Source organism: Cetorhinus maximus, chromosome 6 (genome assembly GCF_964194155.1).
Source record: "Cetorhinus maximus chromosome 6, sCetMax3.hap1.1, whole genome shotgun sequence".
Classification (NCBI taxonomy): Eukaryota; Metazoa; Chordata; class Chondrichthyes; order Lamniformes; family Cetorhinidae; genus Cetorhinus; species Cetorhinus maximus.
In genome coordinates, this window is record NC_135884.1 from 83,012,207 (window position 1) to 83,034,701 (window position 22,495).

General features: G+C 40.0%; 1 protein-coding gene across 6 annotated transcripts in view; it reads left to right on the forward strand.

Annotated features, from left to right (window-relative positions):
* cnot1 (CCR4-NOT transcription complex, subunit 1) overlaps positions 1–22,495 on the forward strand; it is a 190,227-nt gene that overhangs the window by 62,152 nt on the left and 105,580 nt on the right. For all 6 annotated transcript variants that reach the window (XM_078543933.1, XM_078543932.1, XM_078543931.1 and 3 more), the window contains 6 exons: positions 1,360–1,470; positions 14,632–14,802; positions 17,276–17,403; positions 19,071–19,311; positions 19,744–19,863; positions 22,196–22,318. In XM_078543933.1, the coding sequence (XP_078400059.1) occupies positions 1,360–1,470; positions 14,632–14,802; positions 17,276–17,403; positions 19,071–19,311; positions 19,744–19,863; positions 22,196–22,318 (894 nt within the window). The remainder of the gene's footprint in view (positions 1–1,359; positions 1,471–14,631; positions 14,803–17,275; positions 17,404–19,070; positions 19,312–19,743; positions 19,864–22,195; positions 22,319–22,495) is intronic.

Below are 22,495 nucleotides of genomic sequence, written 5' to 3' on the forward strand. Positions count from 1 at the left end.
CTGGGCCCCACTATAGGCACACTATTGCCTTTAGTGTTCTTGCACACGTCCCTGCCATCCTCTGTGCTTAATGGAATCATTGCTATCAATTTCCAAATCAGAAGCGCTTTCCCCATTCTCCAGGCAGTTAGGTTGATAAAAATTCTTTCACCAACTTGAGGCCTCCCTCCCCTACTTCATAGATTCTTAGCAACAATTGTATGTTGACATCAGAGTTTCCCCCTCTGTCTGCCACACTGCTTAGTCCATCTCCCAGCATCTATTCTATTGCATGTCTTTTACTTAAATGGCCAGTTGTCCCTGGCACCTACGTAGGTAAATCATGATCTGAGCAACATCAATGGGTTAAATTGTTCCAATTCCTGAAATTGCTAAAGTACCTTTATTGCTCCTTGCATTTGTGTCATTTACTGATTCTAATCCATAATTAGTGGGCTCATTTACAATTGCAAACTGTTTCCTGCTATCAGTGATGGTGACAAACCTTTCACCATCTGGTGTGAGGATATCGTTAATCTAGAAAAATATAAATTGCATTTATGCCTTGGCTTTCACACCAGGAAATCTCAAAGCACTTAACAGTTTAAAGAGTCTTGCTGATTTGTAGGCCAACATGGCAGTTATTGGTGCAAAGTAAATGAGATAAATAACCAGTTAATTTGTTTATGATGGTGTCGGCTGAGAGATGTGTTGCCCATGCTACATACCATATAAACTCCCAGCTCTTTGACTAGTATCAAGGGATGTTTTACATTCGCCTGATGAAACAGATGGAGCATCACTTCAACATTATATTGTTAGGCAGCACCTACAATACTGCAACATTCCCCCAGTAACTGTTAGCTTACATTATGTACTCGGATTCTAGAGTGGAGATTGAACGTACAACCTTCTGAATCTGAGGTGAGAGCCAAACTGACAGTCTAGGTGTAATTCCTCACTGTTGTGTGACAAATGCACTAACTGAAGCAGCTGAGGAAATGGAAAAGTAATGGTGTTCTTTAAAGTTGTGAGGAATTTGCAGAAAGTGTCTAGGCATGATTAACTGCTACATGACTGGTGATTTTAACTCCCAGTGGGAATAGTCTTCAACCCATTAAGAAAAGTGTTGGGATAGAACAAGGTTGGTAAAGAAAATGACAAAGTGCCCACTTGAAATCTGTAATAATTCAGCTCTATAAAGAACCAGCTGAGAACAAGGAACCATGTCCATCTCCTTGTCCCTTACAATTTAGAGGAAACAAGAAAATTAAGAAAGCTGACTTGGCTTAGCCTTTGGCTTTTGGGGTCGGGAGCAGGCTAGCTTGTTATTCTTATTTGATTTTGATTTTTAACTAAATACATTTTCTTGACTTACAGTCTATCTCAGCCCCGAGTAGTGGAATCTGGAGCGATGGGAAGGATAAAAGTGACTCTGCACAGGCCCATACCTGGAATGTAGAAATATTTATTGATGTCGTGAAAGAAGTGGTAAGTAAACAAATTAAGTTCTAATGAAAGCTGCAACACTGCACTTGTGACTTGTTTTGGAGGTTGTTGTCAAATGCAGTTTGAGGCAAAGCAGTGTGAGTTTTGACTTCAAGCTTGGGTACAATAATGCAGGCAAGATTGGTGATTTATTGTCATGGTTATAGAAAGGTTGCTTGAAATTTGTGGAAGTAGATTTAATTTTGGAAGTCAGTGAAAAATGCTTGTTGAGTTGCTAGAATCGCATTGCCTGTTACTAACCTGGTTTGATTTGAGACCCTGCACTGTGAATAGCTGCTCCCAAGTACCAACCCAGTTTTAAAATCTCTAAATAGTTTGTTTCTCTCACCAGCTGTCTGTTAAACAAGTACAATATCAAGCAAATGTACTTGACCATTTTGCTGCAGCGATCTCAGCAAGCACTGTTGTGTAATTCTACTTGCCTAGGGGGACAGTGACATTGTAGCAATGTTACTGGACAAGTAATCCAGAGGCCTGGGCTAATGCTCCAGAGACATGATGGCAGCTGCAGGAATCTGGAATAAAATGCTGGTCTCATTAATAATGATTGTGAAACTACTGGATTGTCGTAAAAACCCACCTGGCTCGCCAATGTCATTCAGGGAAGGAAATCAGGCATCCTTACTTGGTCTGGCCTTTGTGACTCCAGGCCAATAACAACGTGGTTGACTCTTAACTGTCCTCTGAAGTGGCCCGGTGTTATGGCGTGGCAGGTAATATGTGCCAGGTGAACCAAATCCACAAGAGAAACTTGGCCATGCTATCACAGCGGTTTTGCAATTTGTATTTATTACAATATGATGTGTGCATTAAATTCAGAAGTAATGAATCCACTAAGACCTTTGAGATTTTAAAAATTAAATTAAAATATTTATTAACAAAAGAAAGGATTTCAAGCACATACACACGATTACATTTACTTAATATTATAACAAATCCTAAAATTCTGAATTAACCTAACTCCCAATTACACACCTTTAAGGCAACACCCAAAATAGATTTTAAATTTAAATAACAAGCCAGCAAGTTACCACAGCACTCACTTTGACAGTGGAATTCCAAAGGCATTTCTCCAACTTTAGTTACTGGACACAGCAAACTTTTACAAAAATGGCTAGAGGCTTCTTCAAGGCTGTTTCTCACACACCTGTTAGATCTTACATGCTGCACCAACATAGCCTTTCATTCCTCTTTATATATGTTTTTCTCTCTTTAATCTGTAAAGTCCATTGTTCCATATGTCTTTGTAAATTTACTTTTCCCCATAATATAAAATTTTATGTTGCCAATATGAGCTCTTTCCCTTTGGGAAAAATAAAACCCACTGCTTGGCCTTGCTTATCTTGCCAGTTGTAAACATCCTACCATCTCCTTGAAATCTAAACAACTTCTTCACTTATCTAAAAATGCAAATTTCCATCACACTTTATATGCTAAAATCTCAATCATGTTTACTCATTAACATTTCAAATGCCTTTTATCCCTAACTTCTTTTGATAATTTCAAGCTTGCGGTCTAGCTGACTCCAATTCAATTAAATCTCTCACACAATCATTCATACTCACCCCTATAAACCTACTTTACAATAAATCACAATATAATGAAAAATATATTATAGTTTGGTGACACTGGGAAGCTGCTGAGTTGCAGGCAGCTCAACATTACCTTGCCAGCAGCACCCATGTCCCAAGAATGAATTTTTAAAAAATCTGACCTTATTTCCATGTTTTGGCCCAATGACCAGAAATAATGGAATCGCCAGCGTGTTAATAACTCCAATTGACCAGGCAGAGCAGGCTTGCTTTGGGTAATTGATTGCTTTTCTGAAAAATATAATTTAAAAGTTTTTCATAGTGATTCTTTTAAAGCAGTACACAATTAAAGTGAATTGGACGCAGCATTATTTTTCTGTCTAGCAGCATCTAAGGACATACCCAAGAAAACCTCATTATTATTTTACTGCAAAGGATGCGTGGAGGCAATAATCCAACCAATCCACTGTTTTTGCAGGTTGTCATTGGAAACATACTGAGCAATTTTGCAGGCTTCAGATGTGCAATAATTATCACATGATACTGTAGGAATTTTTGAACTGGTGTTTCTGTAATCGCATGCTAGTTCTGCTCTGATGTAGTTAAATCTGTATGGCGTTAAGGGTGTATATAAATCACTAGTAGATTTTGGCTAACGTGGATAACTCCTACTTGATTCTAATCCATAGTACTGTCATTCACTCCTGTTGTGCTTTGCTCAGGAAATTTATTTGAACATGGTGTAACGTGCTACTCGGTTATCCAGTTGTACTCGGCATGCTAAAAATAGCTAGTTCTGTCAAATTTCACCAGACAGCAACGTACTTAAGAAATCTAATCACTCTTCTGAGTAAGATTAAGTGAGTTCTGTTTAGACTGTTGAATGCATAATAGCTTGTGATAGAAGAATTTGCAAAAAGTTATTTTTATCTTCACCTTTGTTTGCACATAGTTTTCACTAGAGCTACTTGGTATCCCATGGTGGTGCTCATGGGTAAAAATTAATTAAAATAACACATAACTCACTCTAGACCGGGAAGAAAATCTTGATTTGTATTGTGCCTATTATCTCAAATGTACCGAAGTGCAATGATTTACTGTAAAGTGTAGTTACTGTCACATGAGTGAACATGGCAACCATTTTATACACAGCCAAGACACATAGCAGCTAAGACAGAGTGCTGAGCAGTTGATCTGTGAAAATTGATCAATACTGGATCAGGAAACTGGACTTGTTGTAAGGAGGTTGCTGGTAATGAAGGGCTGTGCTCACACCTATGTTTGACATTGTGCCAGTTTGCAGCGACAGAGTTGTATTGTGCAGGTTCACCTAATTAATTGGCATAGTTCAGATCTGGTGAAACATATTCTGATTGGTTGTTTTGCGAGAAATTCACGCAAGCAAATCACAATATCAGTCGTACTTTTGGAGAAGCTTGGGGCAGAGATCAGGTGGCACAGATAAAGGGGAGAAAAGTAGGCCGGCCAGCTATCTTATGCAGACTAACATTGGAGCTTTTGTGTTTTGTTTTCCCTCTTGACAAATGAGTTGGTTTTCAGGGAAATTTAGGTATCACAATTTGGGGGAGGATTGATATGTTTGTGCCAGAGATATTTTGTGCAGTGCTGTCATTAGGCTCAGTTAAACATTTTGGTAACATTACACTAGCAACAAAATTTCACTACCCTAAACTGCTCCCGCCTCTTGTCGACATCTCCTATTGCCAAGTAATCAGGCTGATTCTCAATGTTAATGTAATGAGCAATAAGAAACATTTTATTTATTCATTCATGGGGTATGGGCATTGCTGACAATATGCTTGATAGGTTTAGAAAAAAGCAGTATTAAACGGAGAACGACTGCAGAATTACGAGGTGCAAAGGGTTCTAGGTGTTCTTGTGCTTGAGTCACGAAAAGTTAGTATGCAGCTACAGCAATCAAGAAGGCTAATGGATGCTATCCTTTATTACGAGAGGAATTGAACATAAGTAAGGATGTTATGCTTCAGCTATACAGGGCATTGGTGAGACTGCATCTTGATTACTGTGCAGTTTTTGTCTCCTTATTTAGGAAAGAATGTAAATGTATTGGAGGCAGTTCAGAGGTGGTTTGCTAGATTGATACCTGGAATGAGCGGATTGTCTTAGGAGGATAGATTGGACAGGCTGAGCTTGTTTCCACTGGAGTTTAGAAGAGTGATGGGTTACTTGATTGAAGTATATAAGATTCTGAATGGCCTTGATAAGGTGGGCATGGAAAGGATGTAAAAACAAAAAACTACTGCGGATGCTGGAAATCCAAAACAAAAACAGAATTATCTGGAAAAACTCAACAGGTCTGGCAGCATCGGCGGAGAAGAAAAGAGTTGACGTTTCGAGTCCTCATGACCCTTCGGCAGAACTGAGTAAAGTTAGGAGAGGGGTGAAATATATCATCAGAACAGATGCGACGGAGGCGAAGGAACTGAGAGAATGGGATGGAGTCCTTACAGGAAGCGGGGTGTGAGGAGCTGTAGTCGAGGTAGCTGTGGGAGTTGGTAGGCTTGTAATGGATATTGGTAGCTCTCGTCGGGACCTGGAAAAATTTATTAATTTTGCTTCCAATCTCCACCCCTCCATTATTTTCACATGGTCCATCTCTGACACTTCCCTTCCCTTCCTTGACCTCTCTGTCTCAATTTCTGATGATAGACTGTCCACCAATATCCATTACAAGCCTACCGACTTCCACAGCTACCTCGACTACAGCTCCTCACACCCCGCTTCCTGTAAGGACTCCATCCCATTCTCTCAGTTCCTTCGCCTCCGTCGCATCTGTTCTGACAATGCTACCTTCAAAAACAGTTACTCTGACATGTCCTCCTTCTTCCTTAACCGAGGTTTTCCACCCACGGTCGTTGACAGGGCCCTCAACCATGTCCAGCCCATCTCCCGCGCATCAGCCCTCACGCCTTCTCCTCCCTCCCAGAAACATGATAGGGTCCCCCTTGTCCTCACTTATCACCCCACCAGCCTCCGCATTCAAAGGATCATCCTCCGCCATTTCCGCCAACTCCAGCATGATGCCACCACCAAACACATCTTCCCTTCACCCCCCCCCCACCCCGGCGGCATTCTGTAGGGATCGTTCCCTTCAGGACACCCTGGTCCACTCCTCCATCACCCCCTACTCCTCAACCCCCACCTATGGCACCTCCCCATGCCCACGCAGAAGATGCAACACCTGCCCCTTCACTTCCCCTCTCCTCACCGTCCAAGGGCCCAAACACTCCTTTCAAGTGAAGCAGCATTTGACTTGCATTTCCCCTAACTTAGTCTACTGCATTCGTCGCTCCCAATGCGGTTGTCTCTACATTGGAGAGACCAAACGCAAACTGGGCGACCGCTTTGCAGAACACCTGCGGTCTGTCCGCAAGAAAGACCCAAACCTCCCTGTCGCTTGCCATTTTAACACGCCACCCTGTCTCTTGCCCACATGTCTGTCCTTGGCTTGCTGCATTGTTCCAGTGAAGCCCAACGCAAACTGGAGGAACAGCACCTCATCTTCCAACTAGACACTTTACAGCCTTCCGGGCTGAATATTGAATTCAACAACTTTAGATCTTAAACTCCCTCCCCCATCCCCACCCCCTTCCGGTTTCTTCCCCCTCCCTTTTGTTTTTTCCAATAATTTATATAGATTTTTCTCTTCCCACCTATTTCCATTATTTTTAAATCTATAACTGTAATACCCTGTCGTCAGTCTTTCCACCGCACCCCCACTAGAGCTGTAACTTGAGTGTCCTGCCATCCATTCTTAATTAGCACATTTTCTTAGATAATATCACCACCTTTAACACCCCTTTGTTCCTTTTGTCTGTGACATCTTTTGATTATCTGCTCCAATCACTGCTTACTTGTCCCTACAACCACAACGCCCCTCCCTACCCCCAACAACCTTAAACCAGCTTATATTTCACCCCTCTCCTAACTTTACTCAGTTCTGCCGAAGGGTCATGAGGACTCGAAACGTCAACTCTTTTCTTCTCCGCTGATGCTGCCAAACCTGCTGAGTTTTTCCAGGTAATTCTGTTTTTGTTATGGAAAGGATGTTTCCTCTTGTGGATGAGTCCAGAACTAGGGGGCACTGTTTTAAAATTAGGGGTCACCCTTTAGAACTGAGATGAAGATAAATTTTTTCTGAGGGTTGTGAGACTTTGGAACTGTCTCAGAAGGCGGTGTCATTGAATATTTTTAAGGCAGAGGAAGATAGATTCCTGTTGGGCAAGGGAATCAAAGATTACCGGGGGTAGATGGGAATGAGGAACTCAAAACGCAAACAGATCAGCCATGATCTTATTGAATGGCGCACCAGGCTCGATGGCCTACTACTCCTATTTCGTATGTTCATATGTTCTTCAGCCTCCAAAAGAGGCACCTGACAGCAAATATCAGAGCTATCTTAGAAACTTAATAGGATACAGTGAGACCAGGACAGTTCTTGCGGCTACAGCAGTACACGAGAGTTCAGATTCAGGATTATGAAGTACGAGCTTAGAACTGACATGGAAATATTTCATTGCAGAGTGTGACCTGTGGTTGGAGCAAGTGGGTAGGAAGTGTGGTTGAGGTAAGGCACTAGGCTCATTTAAAAGTGGCTAGATGCTGTAGTGAGAAGATAGTGGGGGCAATATTCTTGATAAATGGACTAAGTTTCATTTAAACCTGGTGCGTTTGTTGGATCAAACTCGGCACAGTTAAAAAGCAAGAAAGACTTGCATTTATATAATGCCTTTCACAACCTCATGTTATCCCAAGGCACATTACAGCAAAAGAAATACCTTGAAGTGTACTTGTAATTTGGGGAATATGGCAGCCAAGTTGCGCACAGCAAGTTCCTACAAACAGCAACGTAATAATGACTAGATAACCTGTTGCTTTTGTGATGTTGATTGAGGGATAAGTATTTGCCAGGACACAAAGCTTGGGGGGGTGGTGGGTGACTCTCTGCTGCTCTTAGAAGTAATGCAATGGAACCTTTTGCATCCACCTGAGAGGGTAGAAAGGGCCTTGATGTAACATCACATTCATAGATGGCACCTCCCTCTGACAGTGCAGCACTACTCCAGTACTGTCATGAGTGTCAGCCTGACCTGTGTGCAAATCCTGGAGTGGGACATCTAGGCTACCAACTAAGCAACAGCTGAGATATAGGTTGACCATGTAGGTTCTGTACTCAAAAACTCATACTTACACTCTTCAGTGAATGGACATTGAATTGGAAGATGCAATGGTGGAATCTAAAGAAACAAGCATTGTTCCTGGCCTAAAATTAGAATGGGAACACTTATATGATATGGATTTCAAACCTGTGCTTGCTGACCTGGGAACTCATTCTCAAATTTGTTTTATTTTTGACATGTCTTATTATTTACTTAAAATTAGTAGAAATTATTTACTTAAAATTAGTAGAAATTATACCGTCAGGTCAGTTAAATGTGGGTTTTAAAATTTGAAACCATATTTCTATCCCTGGAATTTCAGCATCCGTAGATGATGTATGGTTTAAGAGGACTGTAAAGTGATACAGTGAATTATATAGATGTGTGTGGATTTGGTGCAGCTGCCTGTTTTATCATGTCACTCTGCGAATAGATGCCAGATGGTGACTTACAGCTGTTCTAATTACTTCGGTATTTTGTGTCATGTCTATTGTGCGATCTTTAAATAGCTAGTTTTAGCATTCAAGTCTCAATATGAGAATTGATTGCTTTTTTTTCTCTGCACCCAGCTTAGACTGAAGCACCTTTGTAAAGCAGCTCTAGTAACTTGGCACAGATTTTCTGCAGTATTTTTTTTTGTTTTCCATTTCTTAGTATTGGAAAATGGGAGATTAATTGAGAACTTTTAAACATCCTGATGACCCAGTCGTACTAGGAAGTACAAAGTTCCATTCCTTGTTTATGCTGAGTTTGACATAATCTGAAAATGTCAGATTCCATATATAAGATGATGACCATCACTTCTCATGACCCCTCCACTGTTTCTCATTTGTTACGGTGTTTGTCCAGCATCCAATTTTGGATAAGCAGAAATCTTCTCCATTTAAATACTGGGAAGATTGAAACCATTGTCTTTTCCAGCCCCCTCCCTAAGACTGAACCAGACTGTTATGGTAGCTTATTTAACTCATGAGCTAAGCTTTTGATTCCTTATTCTCTCCATCACCAAGAGCATCTACTTCCACCTCTATAACATTTCCTGTTTCTCCCCCTGCCCATCTGATGCTGAAATCCTTATCTACAGCTTTTTAACCTCCAGACTCATCTATTCCAATGCTCTCCTGTCCAGCTTCCCACCTACCAAAGGCCGTAAACTAAAGTTCACCCATATGCTGGCCATATCCTAACTTGCGCCAATTCCTGGTCACCAATTGCCCTGTGCTTGCTGACCTCCAATGGCCTGGTCTGGCAGCAGTGCAATTTTAAAATTTTCATTCATGGCTCCAGTCCTTGCATGGGCTTTCCCCTCTCTATCTCTAATTCTTCCAAGTCTACAACCCTCCATAATCTCTGTTCTTCCAATTCTGCCCTCTTGCCCATTCCCAATTTCCTTTGCTGTAATGGTGTCTGTGCCTTCAACTGCTGAGGCCCTAAGCACTTGAATTCCCTTTCTAAACACTCTGTCTTCTACTTATCTCCTCCTTTGACTTGCTCCTTAAAACTTAATTCATACAAAACCTTTGGACACCTGCCTGAATTCCTGTTTGAGGCTCAATGTCAAATTTTGTCTGGTAATGCTTTTATGAAGCACCATGGAACATTTTACTATGTTAAAGGCTCTATTAGATGCAGGCCATGTTGAGTTAGCTGTCCTGAGGACTGTGGTTTTGTTGTTTATCGACCCTGAGTTATGGATGACAAATGCCAGAGTGCTTCCATTTGATCACTATCCAGTCACCATTGCTGGAAAATGCATGTGCCAGGTGAGGGCTTGATTTGTCTTGGCTGCAATGGTACAGAGTTAAATAGATGACTTCAGAGCTTGTGAAACCATACCATAGTAAGAAACAACACTTTGAGCAGCAGGTGGTAAATTGCCTTTTTGGAGAGGTATAGATTAAGAGGTTACCTATATAATAGTTCTGCTTGTGAACAAAGCAATTAAATTAGCAGCGTCTAGTCCGTTTAGCTTATTCTTTGTTCACAGCCCACAAATAAAGTGAAACTACCAAAATAGAGAAGGGACCTGAGTGGTAATGTAAATTGCTGAGTGGAGACTGAACATAAAAACCTATAGTTTGTAAACAAACCACAAATACAACAGTGCCATTAATAAAAAGATACTGAGTGCACACTGCAGAAGCTTCAGGTTTTCCTGCATGTCTCCAGCATGTACATCCAGGCAAAATGGTTGAACACAATGCTGTAGACAAGAGTGGTGTAAGTATGGATATCTGCAAAGCTATTATTAGAAGCTTTAAGGGGAAAGTATTTGCTTGTGATGACCCAGCACTTTCAGTGCCAGCCTTAGCTTTTGTTGATGCCAGGTAGTGTTCTTCTGTACAATAGGTCCTAGTAAATAATGTGTGGATTTTTGGAGTTTCTGCTACGGTGCCAGTCTGAGCCTGCTCCCTTCGACCTGTTACTTTAATGTACCACAATGAAGGTGTCATCAGTTTGACTTCATTCTTAGCTGAATTTAGTATTTTTATTCAACAGAGACCAGGGTCTGGAACTTTGAACACTGTTTACCAGCTAACTTGGTTAAAATTATTACAAGTAATGCTTTAGAAGTAAAGTTTAAATGCAAACTGATGGAAGTGCACCTCCAGGTGGCCCATAGATAAAGCTGCAGTGAGATCTATGATCCTTGTCACACTGTCTCTTCGTCAAAAGAGGTGTGCGAAGGACTGCACTCAGGATATATGCACTGACCAGAAACTAATTGACTATCCTAAAAAATTAATGGCGCGGGTGGAAAGTTGAAGCGGGATAGATGACTTTGCCACAGCCCATAATAAAACCGAAATAGCACAATACAGGTTACAAGGACTGAGAAATATAATTATAACCTTCTGAACTTTTCTTTCACTTTTGCGCTTTCTTTTTGTGATCTGGTAGTTTTTAAAGTGCTAATAGTGATTTTGCTTCTTTAATTACACATTCCAGGACAGAACTAAATGTATTGCCCTTTTATAAAATGGTGAAATACCTGACAAAGCCTGCTATTATAACTGGATTTGTGAAGTCTTTTGTAGATGCCTCATGATTAGTTGGAAAGCAGAGAGAAATAACTTATGGGAGCATTTCTCCACACACTGTTTTTAACTTCAAAATTTTGACTTGTTACGTTTCAGGCAAGGTATCTCCAGACAGGAATCCTTGTTCATAACTGGAGCTTCTCAGAAGTGGGGCTCAGCTCTTTATAAAAATCCAGATATCGAAACCTGGTTGTTTTGTCAGCTTTGACTTCACTGCAAATCTAATCATGTCCTGAAACAACTGTATTGAGAGGAAAAAGTGAACATTGGAAATCTGAACTAGAAAAATGCTCAACAGTTTGTGAGAATATGAAATTCTGGGTGGGGTCCATCATGAAATAATAAACATTCGAAAGCTTCCCAAACCTACCTGTGGATCGCCTCAATCATTAATGGTCTCAACATTAAAAGTAAAATGTTTGACATTGATTCTGAAAGCTTCCAAGTCCTTTAGGTTATTTGGAGCCTTTCAGTGATGTGCTTTAGGCAAATAGGTAATGAGAACTGTGAATTATTCATGCTATATTAATAAGTATGGAAACTGCTTTTTATATGGGGGCTCCAGAGTCTTGGAAGATGAAATTTTGAACTCCTTCCCTTTCACCACTGGATTCAAAATAGTGTTGTATCTAGCTTCCACCTTGTTTAGAACTTTGTTTGCTTCTATACTTATGCCTTCAAACTTCAGAATGTTGGATAAAAGAAAGAGAAAGGCTTGCATTTGTATGGCACCTTTCATGAACTCAGGCCACTCCAAAATGCTTGATAACCAATGAAATAACTTGTGTAGTCACTGTTGTAATGTAGGAAACAGTATAGAGGAGTGAATGTTCACTTCATTAAGTCTAAAGCCAAAACCTGTGAAGAACTTACAGCCTTCCAGTGACTTAACATTGAGTTTAACAACTTCAGACCATGAACGCTGTTCTCCATCTTTACCCTTTTTAAATCCAATTTTTAAAAACTTCCATTTATTTTTTTAGATCCTTCTTCCCCAGCCATACTCCCCCACAAAAAAAACACAGGACCACCTGTCACTTGTTCTGTTATGAGCACATTCTGCTAATTTACCTTTATGCCATTATCAGCACCTTCTTTAGTCTTTATCACTACCATTAACACTCTTTGTCCTGTGTCCATGACATCTTTATCAAATCTCTCCTGAGTTCCCACCTATCCCTGACCTATTTTGCTCCACCTGCTCCATCCCCTCTTAAACAGTATAAAGCCCATCACATTTCTGCTTTTCTTTAGTTCTGCAAAAGTCATACAAACTCAATGTTAACTCTTGTCTCTCTCTCCACAGATGCTGCCAGACCTGCTGAGTTTTTCCAGCATTTTCTGTTTTTACCTCTGAAGAGCTTGTTTGGGATCTCTTGCTGGCTATGCCTTTGCTCAGACAGGAGAGGGTCTCTAAGTCAGCATGAATCATTTCTTGCAAGCAATTAGGCCTCACAATCAGTCTAAAGACAAGTTATGCAAGCTTGCCCCAGAGAAACCTCACGTGCCAGCTAATACTATTGGCACATGCTGTCTGCTGTGGATAGGTTCACCTATGTCGTGTGATGCCTTCCTCATTGATGTGAACTGCAGATTGTTTAAAGCCAGCAGTGCTTTTGGAAGGCTCTTTGAAGTTATGGGATAAAAAGGGCATTAAGCTAGAAACAAAAGTTAAGATCAAAGGGTGATATTTATAATATTCCTATCTGCTGTACAATCGTTAGACCATTTACAGTTGTCAGAAAACTAATTTGCATGTAGATTGCCTCAAAGTTCATGAAAATTCAATGGTGGGACAAAATTTCAACATTAAGACCCTCAGAGGAATAAATTTGCCAGGTGTAGAGGCAGTAATAATAGACCCAGTGAAGATGGGCTGGTCACCAGTCTAAAAGCCTGATGTTAGACTACTCAAGTGGGTATCCTACAGTGAGATGAAGCATGCTAAATGCTCTTGTCAGCTCAGAAGATATAAAGATTAGTTTTTAAGCAGCCTTAACAAGATGTGGCATCTCAGTTGATGCTTCTGGTGGGAAAAAGTGGCAAAAGATAATTCACAGTGGCATTACAAAGCTTGAAGCCAGTCATGTCTAACGAGTGGAAGAATAGAGAGTCCAAAGAATATTAAGAAAAATAATCAACCCTGTAGTCAATCTGATAACCAGTGTCAGATCTCTTGAGTGCTTCCAGCCATTTCTGTTTTTACCTTTTGTTTCTTCCCTCTTTGCAGGTTTTGGTTTTACTCTTTTTTCCTCTCTTGGACAGCAGCTATTCATTCTGCCTTTTGCACCTCCTCTAGGTGCAACTTTTGTTTCTTTTCTTGTCTCATTAGCACACCCTTTTGCCTCGTACCACCAAATCTTTTGTCACTTATTCTCTCCTGTATTCCACTCTATCACAGACCTTCCCTTTTTTTCTTTGCCCCCACCCACCTGTTGTTGAAATTCTCATTCATGCCTTTGTTACTTCTAGACTTGACCATTCCAAAACACTCCTGGCCAGCCTCCCACATTCTGCCCTCTGCAAACTTGAAGTCATACAAAACTCTGCCCGTGTGTGAACACTCAGCAAGTCCTGTTCACTTGACTCCCCTGTGATTGCAACAGCTCCTGGTCAAGCAACATCGTGGTTTAAGAATTTTCATCTTTGTTACCAAATTCTCGCTCTCTCTTGCAAGCGCTCTCTCTCTCATCTACTCCAGCCTCTCAACCATCTGAGATAACGGAGCTCATCTGATCATGGCCCCTTGATCAACTGCATGCCTTCACTTGCCTTGGCCTTAAATTCTAGAATTCCTTCCCTACACCTGTTCACCTCTGTACCTCATCTTCCTTCTCTAAAATACTCTTTTAAAATCTACTACTTTGACCAAATTTTTGGTTATCTGACCCAATGCCTCATTATGTGACTCATTGTCATACTTTTCTGTTCTGTAATGCTCCTGTGAAGCACCCTGGAATAGGTGGTTATGTTAAAGGCACTGTATAAATAACATTTGACGATTCCACTGAAATAGCTTATGGGTAAGGAGGACCATGTTTAACCTGAAGCAGATTAGTTTTCAGTGTTACTCTACTTAGCGACATTTGAGGGTTGAGTTGAGCTGCACAATCTTGGAAGAACCATCGGGCAAATGCTGTTTCTGCTCTTAATTTAAAACGAGACCAATAAGACTTGGCAGCATACAGTTAATGGAGCAGAGAAAAGTAGTAGCCTTGTGGTAGTTAATCTTTGAAGAAGTCAGACTTATATTTCTCTCCTTTCACTTCTACCTGGAGTGAAGCATGCCGTACATTACATTGGAGAAGATGTACTTCAGCTACGTGTGTTTATGAATAAAATCAGGACCTTTATTTGTTTTGTTTTCAGAATCCAAACCTGAATTTTAAGGAAGTGACTTACGAACTAGATCACCCAGGATTCATCCTTCGTGACAGCAAAGGTCTGCAAATAGCAGTGTATGGAATCCAGAAGGGAATGGGGATTGAAGTCTTTCCTGTCGACCTCATCTACAGGCCTTGGAAACATGCAGAAGGACAGGTATGGTCACAGATAGAGTAGATAGAATTCAGTGATGGGTATTTTAAAAAAAGAAATTATTAACGCACTTTTGCTTGAATTCTCAGCCAGATGGTGAGCTTTGCGATTCAATGTTACATGCAACCTTTTTAGATTCTTGATGAGAATTGCACAAATGTGACCAAGACAGTAATTTCTGTTATCCCATAGTAACTTCTTTATTATGAAGGGAGAAAGTGGGGGAAGGTGATCTTTTTGTTCTATAAATGTGGTGCTGAGGTTGTAGTGTGGGCTTTCATATATACAGACATTACCTCATTGGAATGGTCGCTTGTTGTCCATTTAATTCGTCCAGCACTTTGAGTCTTTTGCATAATCTTCCATAACACTGCTACAAGGCAGCAGTTCAGTGACTGCTCAGTCTTCTGTTTTGTCTGCTGGTCCTTTCATTTCAATTGTAAATCTAACCTGAGCAGATTCCACACAGTTAGAATGGAGTACCCATTATTGCGTAGTTGGTTTTACATAGAGTATACAGCAAAGAAACAGCCAATGCCCATGCCAACTTTTAAGCTCCCCATGGCCTTCCTCATGCGTTTATCTAGCCTCTGTGCTATTTGAATCAACTATTGCTTGTAGTATTAGGTTGCACATTCTCACCGCTTTGTGTTTAAAAAAAAAAAGACTCTTGAATTCCCTATTGGATTTATTAGCGAGTGTCTTATATTTAAGATCTCTACTTTTAGACTCATCCACAAGTGGAATATTTTTCTGTATCTACCTTTATCAAACCCTTTCATTATACAGTAGAACCATAGAATAGTACAGCACTATAGGAGGCTATTCAGCCCATTGAGTCTGTGCTGGTTTGTTTGACGAGCAATCCAGTTAGTGTCTCACGTTGCTTTTTCCCTTTTTTTCTCTGCTTGTTCTCTTGCTGCCAAGGATCTTGCAGCTAAGGATTTAAACTTATAAGGAGCAATATTTAAATGAATTTTATTGTCTTTTTCTTTTGAGATTTATTGTATTGAATTTGGATGGGAAAGTCTGTTTAGTTGATCAGGGTACACGAATGGCTGTTATTGGCAGACCTTATGAAAACTGAAACATGCTTGTGAACTTGTAATTGGGATGGGTCAGAAATTACAAGATTCAGTGTTGGCTGGGCATGCGTGGAAAGTTGGTGGTGAGCCTAAATTTTAATCTGATTGTGGCCTGCTAAATATCCTTTTTTGATGCCAAGTTCAGATTTAAATCTAATTCTCATTTTTAAGGTGTTCTGTTTTGTGACTGGTTCAAAGCTCTGGTTAAAAACTTCGTAAAGATGGAAAACTTTTGTTGCACACCCATGCAAGTTTTAATTGTCAATCTAACAGTTCACTTACATAATTTTACTCATATGAGTTGATTCATTTCTATTTAACTTTGTGCTGTTCATCCACAGGAAGAACAATTAAATTTGCTCACTGAGTATTTATGTCAGCAGAGCCATCAGGGCAGGAGCAAAGAAAATTGAAGGGATTGAAAAAAAAATGTGTATGGTTGTGCAGTGAGAATTTCAAAGGGCCATTTTAGTCACAAATTTCAAAAAAGCAAATATTTGTTTTCAGTGCTGACCAATTCTGCATTTCATTCTTGTTGAAGTTATTTTTTTGAACAGTTCAATATGCCTTTAGAAAATCAACTGGGAAATTAGATTTATTTCACTTCATTCAGTCAATTTGGAAATCTGATAAGCTGGCTTTAAAGTACAAGTGCATCAGAAGTACAGTCTCCAGATTTGTCTGGTTGAAGAAGCAGCTTTGTACTTTCTACCTTCCAAACAGGTTATTTTTAATTGTGCTCTCAGTGGTGCTGTACAAAGTTCTGATACTTGCTCAGAGGGTGAGCCATTACCCTTCTGTGTCTCCACTTGGTTGGCCGCATATGGCAAACACTTGATTGAAGTGCAAGCGTTCGTAAGGCTCTAAGGGTTACTCATTACTAAATTCTAGTTGTAGATTTTTTACGTTGAGAGGCAAGATCTGTAATGTAGGACACCAAGGTTGAAAATGGTAAAAGGTGTTGAGTATGTTGGAAAATGGTGTTTAGATTTTCTCGAGGGTAGATTTTTATGGAGGTTGAGGAGTTGGTAGAAACCATCAGGCAACCTGATGGACTATATTACTGCGATCATGTAACCTTCCTGTCATATTTGTTGCTGTGTGTATGGGGAAAGTGGGGAGGGAGGAGCGGGTGTTCAGAGTTTGAAATAGACTATTTATTGAGAAGGGATGAACATTCAGCTTTGAAACCTGTAATGCTTTAGAGCAGTTCTTACTTCCACAAGTAAAAAGTACAGCACATAATGTGAATGTCATGTATGAAAACACAGCCATCTAAACCTTATTGGTTCATGCAGTATTCAAGCTCTGTTTAAAAACTTAGTGAGGTGAGCTTCGTTTGGCAGGGGTTTCCTTGGAAATGCTAACCTGATCTGGTTTTTGTTTCCTAGCTCTCCTTTATTCAGCATTCATTAATGAACCCAGATATCTTCTGTTTTGCTGACTACCCATGTCATACTGTGGTGACAGATATCTTGAAAGCCCCTCCAGAGGATGATAACCGAGAAATTGCCACGTGGTATGTATGTACTTCTGCAAGTTGTGGGCCCACAAAAGAGATGCTGCATAGGATTACAAAAGTGCTTAGTACTTGTTATAGAAGTGGGAGATCATTTAAAAAGACAAATATGACCTCAAGGGGGTGGGGCATTCACTAAAATTGTGCCCTGCAACAATTTTGGAGTAGACATGATGTTGCAGCAAAGTTGATTGCTTGGCTTTTAGTGTTTGAACTTCCCTGCTGACACTGTGGTAGAGTTTGGAAAAGTAGAATTGGTTGAGTCCAAATTGCAATATTCCCCTTTGTTGTTTGATCCAGTCAGCTTTAATTTAATTGAGGAAAATATTGGATCTATGCATTCCAACTGCCCATTTTGGCATGAATCAAAATAGATTTGTTTCAAATAAAAAAATCTTTGATTCTTGGGCATTGAATACGAAAATATGGAAGTCATACAAAATTCGTAGAAGGCGTTGCTGAGACTATTTGGAATGTTGCTTGTAGTTGTGGACACCTGGTTATTGAAAGGGTGTTCAAGCCATAGGAAAAAAGGTACAGGGAACATTTGCTAGAATGAGATTTTGGTTACAAAGGTTTAAAAATTGGGGCTTTTTGCTCTGGCACTGAGGGTTGAGGGGCACTGTTATGGAGATTTCCAAATGAGAACTTTTGAGGGGATAAATACTAAACAGTTGCTTGCTGATAAGATCATGACCAGAAGAATGAAAATTAGAATTTTTTTTGGTGGGGCCAAGGTTTTGAGAATATCAAGTGCTTTACTATATAAGTGTCAATTGAGACAGAATTTATAAAGGAAATTGGACAATTATTTGACCAAGGAAGATATATTAAAAAAGGCGTTCGAAAGGGCAGGGAAATGACTTTATGGGCAGCTTCCGTTGAAGAGCTGGTATCAGCACAGGAGCTATGTTGTAATTTCTGTGATTTTATGGTGCTGATTAGAACAAATGGGGCCACGAGTCTGCCTGGGGGTATTCATTCATTATTCAATAACAATAGTTTTGTTAACCTATTTAAAAGTGAAGTTGGTATTGAAGCTAATTCTGGAGTTTAATGTGTTCACATACTGTTTCTAGGCTGTTCCACAGTGAGTATACTCTGGGAGGGTGCTGCACTTATTAATGCTTTTACTTTTAAGCTCCATTTGCTTCCAGAGATCTTAAGTGGCAGTCAAATAAGGTTGGTTCAAAGGGAGGAGAAACAACAGGCTATTGAACCCAGGTATTGAGATTTCAAGTTGCTGTTGCTGATGTTTTTATAAGTTTCTGTGGAAGTATAATTGTGGAAATATTTTCTGCCCCCATTTTAATTATACAGGGTATGAAGGTCCTTATCCTTTAGAAAAATACAACACCAATGATCAGGAAGCTTCACTGTTAGTTATACATTTACTAAAGTGATAAAACTTACAGTTTACTTTCTAAATTCTGGAATAGCTTCAGTTGCATACTCTGTACATGCTGGATGGGCTGTAGGTGTGCAAAAAGAATCTTGAATCTCTGACTCCTCAGTTCTTGTGTGGAGCACGTGTGTGCATTTGATGCCAGAAAAGGATTTGGTGTTTGAAGCACAATTGAGAGACCACTTTTGAGCCTAATTGTGGTGCTGATCTGTACATTTCATATTGCCTCCTGCAAACTCGATACTTTATTCCCTCGATGCAGGAAAAGCCTGGACCTCATTGAGACCTTACTGCGTCTTTCAGAGCTGGGACAGTATGAGCAGGTCAAACAGCTCTTCAACTTCCCCATCAAGCACTGCCCAGACATGCTGGTACTGGCCTTACTGCAGATCAACCCGACCTGGCACACGCTGCGCCATGAGCTCATTTCCACACTGATGCCAATTTTCCTGGGCAATCATCCGAATTCTGCCATTATCTTGCACTATGCATGGCACGGACAGGTAAGCCGAAATGGGGATTTTTAGAAAAACCAATGGTTTCGTGCCTAATTTTAAAAACAAAGCATCATTGTAACTCATGATGAAATGCTAATCTTCTATGAAGTACATGCTAACTTGCGCTAAATTCATGGCTGCAGTGGTTTGCAGTCATCCCCTATGACCGTCAGAATGAACTATACTAATTTTGTAAATAATATATTGTGCAGATAGCCAAATAGACAACATATTCAAACAGTTTGTAGCATTAAACAGTGTTGGTGAGAAATGAGGTCTGATGGTACTCAGGGGCACTTGAAAATTTAACCTTGTCGCTCTGCAGTGAAAGTGGAACTCTAAGAACGTCCTAGTTGCTAACAGTAAAATTTGTCTTTCATTTTTTGCATAGAGGCTATGTATTTATCCTGTAAGTGTGGTTTCTTTCACGTTTTACAGGGTCAATCCCCCTCAATCCGACAGCTGATCATGCACGCAATGGCAGAGTGGTACATGCGTGGTGAGCAGTATGACCAGGCCAAGCTCTCCCGCATTCTAGATGTAGCTCAAGACTTGAAGGTAAGAACTGTGCACAAGCTAGCTCAGTGTTTATTAGTAGGCTTACTTAGTGTAATACGTATATATCCTAATGAGGGAACATGACACATTTCCAGTTCTTAAGCCTTCAGATTTGTGGTGCTTCTGTTTTTTAATCATCAATTTGTTCTGTTTGAATTTTGTGGGGCTGAAGGTTTGTAAGGGGCTGTTCTCAGTATTATTACCTCATGATGGATCAATCCTGAATCAGAACACCAAGATCTGTTAGTATTGCCATTTTGTCCACGCAAATTAATAGGTAAGAAATATGCAAATTAATGGGAAAATTCATTTTAAATTTATGCAAAAACTTCCTAGACTCTAATGTAGACACCTTTTTTAAATTTATACGTGGGATGTAGGCAGCACTGGCATGTATTGCCTATCCCTGATTGCTTTCGAGAAGGTGCAGGTGAGCTGCAGCTTTGAACAATCGAACCAATAAAGATTGAGCTTGAACGCTTGTGGCCTAATAGTACCACTATGCAAAGGAAAAGTCACATTTAAGCCAATATACTTTAATATGGCAGTACGCTTGGAGTGAGAACCTTAATTCATCATCACATTATTTACACTTTACTATCTGTAATTACTATTAGATAGATCAAATGATCTGCCCAATGCAATCCAACTTTGGAAGAAAATTCTAATTAAAGTTGGTTTTGTGTTCACCGGCACATTAAGAAATTTTCGTACACCCATTCTACTACTTTATTGACTTGCTTCTCAGAGAGTTTGACTTTTTGCCAGAGCACTGTTTCACAGACTCCATTCATACTCCAGTACCATGTCCTACTGACACTTAGTCATGTGTGAGGATTGTCTAATTATAGAAGCCATCTTGGCAATAATACTCCACTCATGTACTTCCAGCAGGGCTTCTACAAGGAGCTCCACAGTCACCCTGACTGAGATTAGCCAACTCAACTTAGACTGGCGATTAAACAAGGGGCATTCTTTGTCTGCATGGTTCAGCTGCTCTCTGGATTAATATGCTGATCGATTGTGGGGAACCCCAACTGTTATGTTCTGCTAAAATTCTAGTTGCATATTGCTGGGCGAATTGACTACTGAATAAATTTTCGTTCTTGCAAGCAGCACACAGTAGCTCCACCACTGTACCAATATTGGAAATGTGTTGTATACACAAAAATTAATTTGTCAGAATTCTTTTAGCTCTAAATTTCAAACTCAGAGATAAAACAGTACCAGTGAATGCATCCTTGAAACTGGAGACTGTCAACAGTAAAGCGATTACCCTATTTTTAAACAGTATTATTCACTGTTAAAAGGGCAACTAATGTTAATGATCCAAGTCGTATTGAGGGAGAAAGTGCAATTTACAAAGATAATTGAACACTTTGGATGGAAAATCTGCAGCAGTTGGCTCTGTCTTTTGGCTCTGCTCACGTTTATAGCCGAACTCAATTGTACACAATTGGATTTGGGACCAAAACTTCTGTATGGAACGCACTTGTACTGGCACTGTTCTAAGTGTGTTATCTGGTTTGAAGGCCTATCATGTGCATGTAGTGCATATATGATATGCATTCAGTGGGTAAGGAGGATGCCCATGTTTGGGGCAGGTAAGTTTGATTTTAATGTGAAATTTATCTTGGGTGCACTTGTAATGGAGCCAGTGCAGTTTTAGCATAATGTTGCATCTGTTGCAAGGCAGTTAGAGGTTCTATCAGAGGAATCAAAACTTGCTGGAGTTCCTTACAATGAACCATTGTGTAAATGTGCAAAGATTACAAGGTTACATTTCCAAATATATTTGAAGTTTGATTTTTATCTGCTTCCCTTTGCTGCTTTGCCCAGATGGTAATTTTTGAGTCTCGGCAGGAAACTACTTGTATGATTGAGCCAAGCCAAATTGTTCACTTCCAGCCAGGGTTAGAGGGTGATCAGAAAAGAAGATTGTGATTGGTGTCTTGTTTATCCCTCACTGTCCCTTACTGTCCCTCACTACCCATATTTCAATGTTACTATAGTAGGCTGGGATTTACTAACTCATCGCTGACAGAGAATTGAGGCTGACTTACTGGTCTGTTTAGATTAGCATCTTACTGATGCATCAGGGAGCCTTTTCAAGACATATTTTTTTAGTGAGAAAATGTGTCTTGTAGTTTATGGTGCCAATTGTACAAAATGGGAATGTAATTCCTAACAGAGTAGGTGATTAGATGCTAGTCTTTTGTGCTATTATCTTAAAAACTGTTGCTTTAAGGTTGGAGTAATTTATAAAACTCATGAATTTGGAACCAGTTAATGAAATGATTGTATGCATGATCACCTTTTTTTTTCCTTACAGGCCTTGTCTATGCTGCTAAATGGTACTCCGTTTGCCTTTGTTATTGACCTTGCTGCACTTGCATCTCGCCGAGAATACCTCAAACTTGATAAATGGTTAACTGATAAAATCCGTGAGCATGGGGTAAGATATTAGCATTAACTGTTATATTTCTAAACGCTGTAATTAATACGTGTTTCAATGTGAAAGGTTATATTGAAAATTTGGAAATTGATGGTACTATTAAGTACTACTTCAGGGACAGCCATAGCTCAGTTGCTAACACTCTCACCGAAGTGGGAAGGTTATGGGTTTAAGTCT